Source organism: Octodon degus, unplaced genomic scaffold (genome assembly GCF_000260255.1).
Source record: "Octodon degus isolate 3935 unplaced genomic scaffold, OctDeg1.0 scaffold00119, whole genome shotgun sequence".
In the NCBI taxonomy this organism is placed as follows: Eukaryota; Metazoa; Chordata; class Mammalia; order Rodentia; family Octodontidae; genus Octodon; species Octodon degus.
In genome coordinates, this window is record NW_004524695.1 from 1,367,785 (window position 1) to 1,379,236 (window position 11,452).

At 40.3% G+C, this 11,452-nt stretch overlaps 1 protein-coding gene across 2 annotated transcripts in view; it reads left to right on the plus strand.

Moving 5' to 3' along the window:
* Positions 1–4,356, plus strand: part of Slc17a3 (solute carrier family 17 member 3) — a 27,260-nt gene extending 22,904 nt beyond the window's left edge. Inside the window, exons 7-13 of one of the 2 annotated variants that reach the window (XM_004640133.2) lie at positions 1,452–1,570; positions 1,686–1,847; positions 2,112–2,241; positions 2,332–2,479; positions 2,760–2,850; positions 3,758–3,894; positions 4,002–4,356. In XM_004640133.2, coding sequence (XP_004640190.1) covers positions 1,452–1,570; positions 1,686–1,847; positions 2,112–2,241; positions 2,332–2,479; positions 2,760–2,850; positions 3,758–3,892 — 785 coding nt within the window. In that variant the 3' untranslated portion in view covers positions 3,893–3,894; positions 4,002–4,356. The remainder of the gene's footprint in view (positions 1–1,451; positions 1,571–1,685; positions 1,848–2,111; positions 2,242–2,331; positions 2,480–2,759; positions 2,851–3,757; positions 3,895–4,001) is intronic. The other variant, XR_002817824.1, reaches the window with a different exon arrangement.
* The last annotated feature ends 7,096 nt before the right edge of the window (positions 4,357–11,452 follow it).

The window sequence follows — 11,452 nt, forward strand, 5'->3', positions numbered from 1 at the left end:
GTTAGAATATATTTTAAAAATAGGCATAAAGAATTAAATACTTCTCATGTTTGCACATAAGTCCAAAAATCTCACCATATACAACCTTGAAGCAGGTCAGTCCCACAATATTCCTTTTCCTGTCTCTTGCTTTCCTTCACCACCCGCTTCTTCTTGAACAACCATATACCTGAGAGACATCATAGCAGCAACTGGCATGTCATGACAAGCAGCCCATATTCAGTAGACCAGAATGAAACTTGGCACTCCAAGCATGAAACTACTAATACAAATTACCATCTGCAGTGCAGTAGCTTAGTTCACAGGTACCAGTATATATAGTTAGTCAGGGTGAGAATCTTTCCAAATAATTGCTAGATTAAAAAATCTCCTGAAGATTCTCAGGATCATTGCCTTGCTCATCTTCTACATATAACTGTATGGCTTGACATTGTCATGTTTCCTAGCTCTTCTCCTTTCCCTCTCTTGATTAGTTAAGTCCTTGAGATCCTGCTTTCCTTTTACTTATATTATATCTTTCTATTTGTATTTCTTCTTTTGAGTTCTTATACTAGGTAGACTATATAATATTTACACATGTGTGTCTGGTTTATTTCACTTATGAGTATATGTTCAAGTGGCATCCACTTTAATATAAAGACTTCGAGTTTATCATTCTTAATAGCTCAATAATACTCCATTGTGTAAAAGTACCACATCCTTTTCAACCATTCCTCTGGTGATGAGCATCTTGGTTCTTTCCAAGATTTGGCTATCACAAATTGTGCTGCTCTAAACATAGGCACACATATATCCCTATGATATGATGTTTTCAGATCCTCTGGGAAAATTCCCAGTAGAAAAGTAGCTGGTTTAAATGGGATTTCCAGTCCAACTTTTCTAAGGAGTCTCCATACTGATTTCCATAACGGTTGCACCAGTCTACATTCCCACCAGAAGTGGAGAAGGGTTCCTTTTTCCCCACAGCCTCTCCAACATTTGTTGAGTGATTTCTTTATGATAGCCATTCTTTCTGGGGTGAGATGATATCTCAATGTGGTTTTAATTTGCATTTCATGAATGGCTAGTGATGTAGGAAGCTCACAATTCTTGAGGATAAAATATTCATATTGTGTATATAACTCAATATCCTTAGCCATTATGGAAATACAAGTAAAAATCACATGAGATACCTCCATATACCTATTAGAATGGCTCTTATTACAAATATTGATGCCAAGTGTCATGCCATTCCTAAGACACATGATTTGCACACACAAATAAATAAGAAATGTGAAGAAAGGGGTGCTGGAAAACCATGATACTTGTATGAATTATTTGAGAAGTTGAACCAGGCATATACAGAGTAAGAGCGTTTCCTAGGTCTTACATCAAAAAATGTCCCAACACAAAACAGATTTATTCAAAAGGCCAAAATGAGCTCAGTTGCTAACTTGGCCCTCTGCTTGCAGGAGGCCTTGGCTGTGTCTCCAGCTTTCTCTGGTTCATTTCGGTGTACAATGACCCTGTCTCTCACCCATGGATAGGCATCTCAGAGAAGGAGTACATCTTATCCACCTTGGAGCAACAGGTGGGTACACGTTAGGACTCCAGCCCCCTCTTCCAGAGATCTTGAGTCAATATCAGCATTCTCAAAGGTAACTAAGAGGCTGTGAGCATATCTCAGATCTTAACTTTGCTTTCAGGTCAGCTCAGAAAAGCAGCGTCTTCCCATCAAAGATATGTTCAGATCTCTGCCCCTTTGGTCCATTTGCCTGTGCAGTTTCAGCCATCAGTGGTTAATTAACACACAGGTCATGTACATCCCTACTTACATCAGTCACGTGTACAAAGTCAACATCAAAGATGTGAGTATATTTCATTCTGTTTCTCTTTTTATGTGACTCGCCGATTACTCCACCTTCACAAATCATTCCTAGAAGTTAGTTTCTACTATTGAAAATAATCTAAACTTTAACACTTGCTCCAACAGATTGCCTGACAGTATGATTGAAGAGGTTACCAATTTTTTTTAAGAAAGATTAACTTCATAGTGTCAATATGATTGTTAGTGATTTGTTGATGAAAATCGCACCATTTCTCATGTGACTTGCTTCGTTTTCTCCCCACAGAATGGCGTCCTGTCGTCCCTTCCTTTCATTGTTGCCTGGATCCTTGGTCTCCTGGGAGGCCAGCTGGCAGATTTCCTCCTGACCAAGAATGTTAGGTTTGTCACAGTGAGGAAAATTAGCTCATTTTTAGGTAAGAACAGAGTCTGAAGTTTGAAAAGTTTACAAGCGTTCAACAAAGAATTTATGTCACTGTTTAATTTGTCTGTCTCCCATTCCCTAGGACAACTTCCCTCTTCAGTACTCATTGTGACCCTGCCCTTCCTCAATTCCAGCTATGTCACAACAATCACATTTCTAACGCTCTCATGTGGACTAAGCCCCTTAAGTCAGTCAGGGGTCTATATCAATGCCTTAGATATTGCTCCAAGGTAGGACTCTTGTCTCCACTTTGAGTGTCATGTTTTTTGAAAAATCTTTAGCTTATACCTTGCTGGGAGCTTCAAGCTTTGGAAAATAATAAGTTATAGGCAGGAAGCTCAGCCCTGTCTGCAGTAGGAGGGGTACGATTTGTGGTAATGTCTCTCATTAAGTATACACAGCACAAATCCCTTTTGATATAATTATGTGATGCATTCCCACATAGAACAGGGCTAAAGGATACTATCAGGTGTCTCTGGATTTGGTCTAGAACATTTTTATCACCCACAGGTACTCCAATTTTCTTCTGGGAGCCACAAGGGGATTTGCCCACATATCAGCTGTGCTGGTACCCATTGTCAGTGGCTTTCTTCTCAATCAGGTAAAGTTTTCCTTTCCAAAAAGACTCTTAAAACACTCTCCTTAGTCCATTTATAAAAGTGATAGCATAAAGACTATATTTAAAGGTTGTAGCATCAAATTGTATTATGGATAATGCCAAGACAATGAACCCAACCAAGAAAAAATATACAACAATTTATTTGGTAATCTCAATTCTGATTCATTCGGAAACAAAGAACTGACTAGTGATGCACTATCTGACACTGAAATCGCAGAGCCACATGGGTGTCTTGAGATGGTGACTCTACACCACTCAGCAGTGTCACATGCAACACTTCAAATTTTTCATTTCCTTAACCATGCAAAAGGAAAAGGATAATGCAAACAAACATATTAGGTCCCTGCTGCATACTGGCGCTTTGTAGCTATTTCATATGCGATAATATTATTTGAGTGTATATTCTCACATCAATTGAATATTGAGTATGATTATCCCTATTCCCTAATGATGAAGCTGAAAATATGGTTTAAAAAAGTATTTCTGCTAAGAGAATTTATAATCATAATTCTAACTTAGATCTGTCTGGGTCTAAAGCCCATAATCTTTTCACTGCACCAACACAATATAAAAAGAATCTTTAAGAAATTCCTCACACTTCTCATTTATTCAATCAAGATTCATACAAGAAAGTATATGGCATTTTGGTAAAAGTGACAAAGAGCTATCAGCTGATTATAAGGGTTTCCAAGTGGCTTTTATTAAAAACATTTTAAATGTATTTGGAATTTTTTCTCCACCTAACAAAGCACTTTCAGGAAATGAATTTTTAAATGGAAACCCACTGGTGAACACTGTTTGTTGCCTTAATTAATAATGTGGAGTTTCATAGGGAAAAAAACATGACAGCAGAAATATTTACTTGAGTTTGTTTGTCTTTTGTCTCCAGGACCCTGAGCTTGGATGGAGGAATATCTTCTTCTTGTTGTTTGCTATTAGTATGTTAGGATTGGTCTTCTACCTCATATTTGGTGAAGCAGATGTCCAAGACTGGGCTAAAGAGAGAAAAGTCACTCGTTTATGAAGGTAAAAGAAAACTCTTGCATTTCGAGTTATAAGCAGATAATTGGAGTTATAACCACGTATGAAACACAACTTAAAGATTTATACTCCATGTCACTCTCTTTTCATAGTTGCTTCACTTTGGATGGAAATATCATGCTCCATGCTTCATAAATAGAAAGACTTCAGTGATGAAAATACAACAGAGAGAACTCTACTTGCTGTGGCTCTTATAAAAAATGAGATTCATTTTTCTTCTATTCAGGCTTCTTGTGAGGAAAATATAAGATGACTAAAAATTCAAATGAAATGATAATGAAGATCAAGGTTATCCTCTCTGGATTAAGAAGAGATGTTGGATGGAAACCACTGTGTTACCTTCTGTTTCTGGATACAAGAAACAATGTTTTAAACCCTTAGTAGTGTGTGGCAGCAAATTTTTTTCTAATTGATTAATGTCACACAATAAATGTTTATTAGATTAATATGGATTAAATAATTAGTTCTGTTTATTGGGTTGGGTGTTATCAGGTGCTCCTCTCTGTGCGGTGCTACTGCTTGTCCTCCCACCCAGACCCCAGGAGCTGAGCTGCATGGATTTCAGTCCCTCCTTCCCTGCCTATTGGCTTCTGTTGGGTGTGCGCTGGAGACAGAAAGTGAAGACAAAGTGTGTTTAGCTGTGCAGATCACTACAGCTCACAGCGCAGCCCTCACATTCTCTAATGGCTTTTCCCCCTTGCCCACTGGACCTTTTTTCTTGTGCTAGCTCTGATGTTCTCCAGAATTCCTTGCCACTTGCCTGCTATATGCTGGATCCTATATAAACTGTCTCTGTTAATAATGCCCTCAAATTACTCAGTTTGAGCATGGCATTGTTCTCTGAATCACAGCTAATTCAGTGGTTAAATTGTCAAACTTAAAATAAAAATTAGTGCTTTGCAGAGGGGTCATTTGTTGGTGTCGGTGTGCCACAGTAGGTTCAGAGGCCCAGGACCATGCTGTAGGTCACTCACCATGCAGATTGTCCCAGGCAGAACAGAGATTTCAGCCATCAATTCATTTCATAGAAAGGCAATATGATAGGCAACAGCTGTGAGTGCAAAATCAAGGCAAGGCTGTGGAGAGTTAAGCTTGAACAAACTCAGTAATTACTGAGATCTTGGTATGGTCTCAGATCCAGCCTGGTGGACACTGGACACAATCACTGTGTCTCCTTTAATATGAAAGACAGACATAGTAACCACGTGCTGTGCTGGATACCATAGCAGAGGCACTTGCAGGGCATTATTGTAGTAGTCCAGATGAGGAGCTCCCACCCCAGCAAAGAGGCATGGGGGAGACCCAGCAAGTAATGACTGTGTTCAGTGTTCAGTGTGGAATGGTATTATAAGAATTCCCACACTGGAACCCAATTGAAGCAAAAGCATAGACCAAGAAATACAGTGGGTTCTGAAGTGGGCCTCCTGTCTTCAGAGGCAGTCAGGAGTGCACAGAAGATGAGATTAGAAAAGCCCACGTGGCCAAAGTGTGAAGATCTTTCATGCCATGTTAGTTTGTGGTGTTCCTTCCACACAATAAGATAAGGACCATAGCAGCAGATACATGGACAGACAGTTTTTTTAGATGGAACACTCTGCTCTCATTCCAGAATCAGGAAGCATAGCTAAATGGCCATCTGTACAGTAGTCTGTTTGGTAGTGGTGAGAACTCAGGTCAGGAGGAGCTGGGAAGAAGAGAGACAAAGAATGTCTACAAAATAACATGAAGATCATGGTTTTTGGTTAAAGGATACCTAAGAGATAAGGATTCAAGGAGTCTGAGGTCACTAACCTAAAAGACCAAGTAGCAACTAAACCTGAGAACACAGGATATTGCGTCCTTTAAGAAGAAAAATAACAATCCAACTTTAGGACACAGTGTACAAGTGGGGATGATATCAAGTGGGTGTGTGTATTAGCCTTCAGCTCTAACCAAGTATCACCAACTATGTGGCTTAACAAACAATTTCTTGCCTCAGCTATAAAAACCTGTGTTGAAAGGCTTGATTTCCTTTAAGGACTGGATGGAGTCTGCTCTGTGTCTCTAGTAACCTAGGTTTAAATAGTGCCTTCTCTTAGCATTCTCAGGTCATCTTTCTGCTGTATTATCTGTTTTGCTGTCCAAATTTCCCCTTTTCCTAAGAACACTGGTCATGTTGGATTATGGCCCACTCTAATACCTTCCTCTTAATTTGATCACTTGCAAAGATCACGTATGCAAGTGAAGTCACACTCATGGATATTTGGGGCAAAGTAGGAAGAGGGACACAATCCATAAATACATACTCAATAAAGGGCCAGATCTTTAATCAGAAACTTGGAGAAAGGAGCTAGACTGGAGACAAGATATATAGGGGGATACAGATGTTTAATCCTAAGATCCTGAATAGGGGCTGAATTGATCCACAACAGCCTGCGGATGGAAAAGGACCAACCCAAGACCAGGTAGGCAGAGCAGGAGATGCCCACATGTACCAGAGATGAAAGAGTCAGGTGTAGAAGAGCGAAGAAATAAGAGTGCACAGTTCTTGTGGAAACTCATGAGCATGAGCCATTGAGAAAGACGGCTGAGTAGTGATAGCAACTGTATGCGAAGTTCAGTTAAGTGAGGTCAGAAAAGGGAACTGGTTGTTTGATTAGCCCATCAGTGACTTCTTCACAGCATGGTGAGTAGAGGCATGGGTATGCAAGCCACTTCTGCTGTTGATGAGTGCTATGGCTTCATGGAATCCCCAGGGAAGTTCATGTGTTGGAACCAAAATCCCTAAATTCTCATGTTGTTATGTGGAAGTGGAGCCTTAGAGAGAGAATGACAATCAGATGAGGTATGAAGGGAGGAGACCCTATGAGAACACTAATGGCTCTATAAGTAGAGGAAGAAAGGATCAGGGTGTATCTCAGTGGGAAAGTGGGAAGAGAGGAAGGGGAGGAAAAGAAGAGACAATGGGGCCAGCAAGCTTGATTCATCTTAGCACTTGGTGCTCTTCACCATACAGACTATGATATAGCATGAAGGCCACGTGCTGGTGCCTGGCTCTTAGATTTCCCAGGCTCTAGAACCACAACCCAGATAAACTTTTATTCTTCACCAATTAGCGGGTCTCAGGAATACTGTTATAGCAACAGAATAGATCAGTGAATAAATGAAAATGAGGAAGTAGAGCAAGCAAAAGAAATGTTTTCATAAAGTTTGGTTGAGAAAGAGAAATGGAAATATAACAGGTAGGGTAGTAGGGGAAAACAGAGTGATCTTACAGAGAATGGGGCCACTCCAGGGAAGACTGGAGGTGGACACAGTGAGAGTGAAGCTCTGGAACAGCCCACAAAGGGGATGGATCAAGGACATAGAGGATACAGCAAGTTTCAGATGGAGGAGTTTTGAGAACTGGCAGAAAGAAAATGCAAAATCAGAAATATAACTTCTCTCTTTCAGACAAGAAGTCTATATTGTCTGAGTAAAAATGCCTGCTCACAACATCGATTAAACTAAACTAAGGTATTTCAAAGGAGATATGATGTCTCTATTGGATGAATACTCTCCAGACCCAAAAGAAAAAGAAAACATGGTTGTCACTAATTACAGGTGAAGCCCATCAATTTTCCTTGCTGAGGAACATAGCCAAAACAATCGATGATTGCTTCAGCTGCAAGATGTTTAGTATTAAGTATATCATTAAAACATCCACCATGAGGGTGGGCAAAATAACTCAGTGGACTAAGTGCCCACTTAGGCAAGCTCAGGGACCAGAGTTTGATCCCCAACACCATATGCCACACCAGCCACTGAGATAGGGCATGGTGGGGCACACCTGTAATCCCAATGCTGGGGAGGCTGAAAGCAGGAAGATCACTATGAGTCCAAGCTTTGTAGTGAGATCCTGTACCGTATACATTTTTTTAAAAGTCCACTGTGCAAATGAAGGGTGATTAAAAATTAAATCAGCTGATCGAAATGATTCTACTTTCAGGCATAAACATTTTAAGAAACACTATAGATTACACAAAGAGATCTACAGTTCAAGATACCTCTTAAACTCTTGATCTCTCCCTGTAAATGTACTCTTCCTACTATAGTCAAATGTTTAAAGTGATGTCTGTTGTCCTCTCTGAAATCCAAAACACATGCAAAGATATTTTCTCACACTGTTTTTCTTCACCTTGTGACTCCAATATTTCTGAAGTTAATAGATACATTTTTGGCAATGAAGGAAAAGAGACAAGAATGAGTACAAGAAGGGTATGAGAGACCAAAGAGATCGACTTGGATTATGATGGTGATTTGCCCTCCTGAATGAAGATGGAGGGTTGGCTTGTTTAGACTACAATTCATTCATGGCAGCAAACCCGCATGACAGCATGGTAACTGTGAGTGTCCTGTCTGTGTGACAGCACACTGGAGTCTAATGTGCCTGTGTCACGGTGCACTGAGGATTAGTAAGCTGATATGTGACAACGTGGATGCTAGAAAGACCTGTGGAAGCTCACAGATGGCTACATAGGTCTTGATGACGACATATGGGGCACCTGCCCATGCACCTGACAGGATACAGGGAGGAAGCCCACAGGGAGTGTGTTGTGTGTTGACCTGCTCTTATGTGAGCAAGCTGGGTGTTGATCTGGCCTACGGCCGTGCATCGAGGGCTGACAGGACACTACTTCATGAAAGCCACTGGTCAGTTCAAGTTACTCCTTCCATTCTCCCTTCCCTGATTCTTGGTATCCAGGCAGGTGTGAGAGCCTATGGATGCTGATCATAGCATTCAACATTTGCAGTGGCCTTGCTGGGAAGGAGGTTTTTTCCAAGAATAGGGAACTAACTATTTGGGAGTAGAGTTGTAGGCCTTTACTATGGAGTTAGAGACTAAATAAGTAGCTCCTCCAGGGTCACAACAGTGAGCAACAGAACTGAGATTCAATCTCAGGCAGTCTGACCCATGAATCTGGGCCTATGATATCTTCCTATATCATTCTTTTTTTTTCTTTTTCTTTCTTTTTTGTGGTACTGAGGATCAAACCTGAGACCTTGAGCTCACCAGGCAAATGCTTATGCTGCTGAGCTATCTCCTTAGCCCCTCCTACAGCATTCTTAAAAAGCATTTTTCTACTTATAGGAGTAAAACTTAGTAGGCATCAGAAACTTATATACACATCTACAAAATCCTCACAACAATGCTATAAACTATTAAATATTATTTGTTTTATTTCATGGCCAGGAGATTAAGTGATTTGTTTAAAGCCATGTTATATGTGTCACAGACAAGAAATTAACAACAGCCAGAATCCTATTGTACAATTTCAACATAAATATCAATCAAGATTTGAATTTCTGGTCAAATCTTGTTGCCAACATAAAGCAATTCACTGTCTTATTAAAAGACTGCTTATGCAGTCTTTTATCAACTGCATCTGCCACAAGCTGAGGGCCTAGCTCCAGGCTAAAGTGTTACAACAGCCAGGTGTCTCTTTCAGAACAATTATTTTGCAAACTGCCATTTCATCATCAGAGTACAGAATAAGGGAAGGAAGGCACATGAAGGGAGGCTGCCCATGAAACTCTTGCTGGGTCCATAGGGAGGGTCTCTTCTCCAGGTGTACATCCTGCTGGGTCCATAAGGAGGGTTTCTTCTCCAGATGTACATCTTATTGGGTCCATAGGGAGGGTCTCTTCTCCAGGTGTATGTCTCATTTCAGAGGTGTCCTATTCAAGGGCATCACATGGTCAGAAGGGACTTTGTCCTTTATGGAGCACCCAGCATCTCACCACCTGGCTTGAGCACATGTGACCAGAAGTGCCCTGACTCTGCCTACTATTCTCTTCTGTCTCCTGGCCTTCTTCTACATACACCATGCTCATTTCCTATGACTTCACTTGTCAACAACTGACTATCAGCCTCTAGCATGATATTTCTCACACAGTTGATTTTAACATGAGTTTTTTAAAGACATAGTTGACATGAGATGGGGAGTGAATTGTTTAAGGACAAAACTAAAGAGCTACTTTATTAAGATAGGAAATTTTGGAGTGATGTTCCAAAAATGATGACAGACATTGTGAGTCATTTAACAACTGTAGCACCCAAGCAACACCAGTCTGGAGGCAGAGGAGGGGCACTGGGGGAGGTGATTTGCATGATGTGGAAAACTGCATTTTTAAGCCATAGCCTATTCTTATGAAACTTTCATCCTGTCATACGTATAAGGACTTACAGTTTTATCTTATCATTACAATGTCAGTATTTTGTTTTCAGTCAACAAGAAACTTAAAATCACTCCTAATGTCTTCATTGATTCACTCTTCTCATCACTTGGGTGTTCTGCTAAACTCACAACCAAACACAACAGGTGGTATAATTATTCCAAAAAATTGTGCCTATATGCAGGTCTAGTAAAAATTAAACCATACTCATTATTGGCTCACACCATATAAATGTATCTCCTAAACTAAATGCATTCCTACTTTGATTTTTCTTAGTCTATTCAAAATTTGCACCCAACCGCTCCATCAGAAACACCCTAATCTCCAACCTAATGGAAACTGTTCGACTGTAGTAGCTTCCTTGTACAAATTTTAAGACCTTGTGAACCCATTGCCTGTCTCCTTGTTCCCCTGGGACCTCAAGCCAGCACTCAAGCCAGTTGGTGGTCTCTTAATCTTATCTTAAAGAATAATAAATAAACACAGCTGATCACTGCTGTTCTGAGCCGAGCCCATGCTTTTCCAAGTCACCAGTGTAGGTAATACTAACTGGTTTCTATGGCAGTACTATCTGAATGCTGAATATGAAGTATTATCCATACAGAGTTTGATCTCAATTGTAACAGATTTCAGATATGGGTCATACAGAGGTGATTTTACTCCAAGAGGGACAACTCCATCAATAAATTATTCTAGTGACAAGTTCATTTGATGAATGGACTGTTAAGAGGTGGGCCTTACTTGGAAAAGGTAGAGTCCTTCTAAAGGATATATCGTATGCCCACGTCCCCTTGTCCTCTGAATATTTCGGTTTCTCTACCTTCCGTGAGGTGAGCAGCTTTGCTCCACATTGCCTTTCCACCATGCTGCTGTGCCTGAGAGCCAGCTGACCACAGACTGAAACCTGTGAATTCATGAGCCAAGATAAGCCTTCCCAGCTCTCAGCTGTGTATGTTAAGTATTTTGTCCCAACAACAAAAAGATGACTAATTTAGTGGTGAACTAAACGGTAGTGTTCATGACTTCCAAATGTGCTTTCCTAAATCACTGAAGGAGTTCCGAGGAAGAATGCCTTATTTTTGATGTCTTGGAGAGGCTTAGTAAAAGTACTCCGCTAGTCTTTATCTGTCAGCACCTCTTTCCTCATGTGGTCCTGGAGGCTGAACAAACAGTGATGTATAACCTAAGAAAGAATTTATGCTATTTTCATAATACTTTTTCCTCTTAATTCTTCCACTTTAAAGGTACAGAAGCACAAGATCCAGAAGCAATGAGCTCAGAGTCTAGAGTGTGATCTCTAAACATTACTTATTTAAATAAATCCCAGTTTAAGAACAAGAAATATATA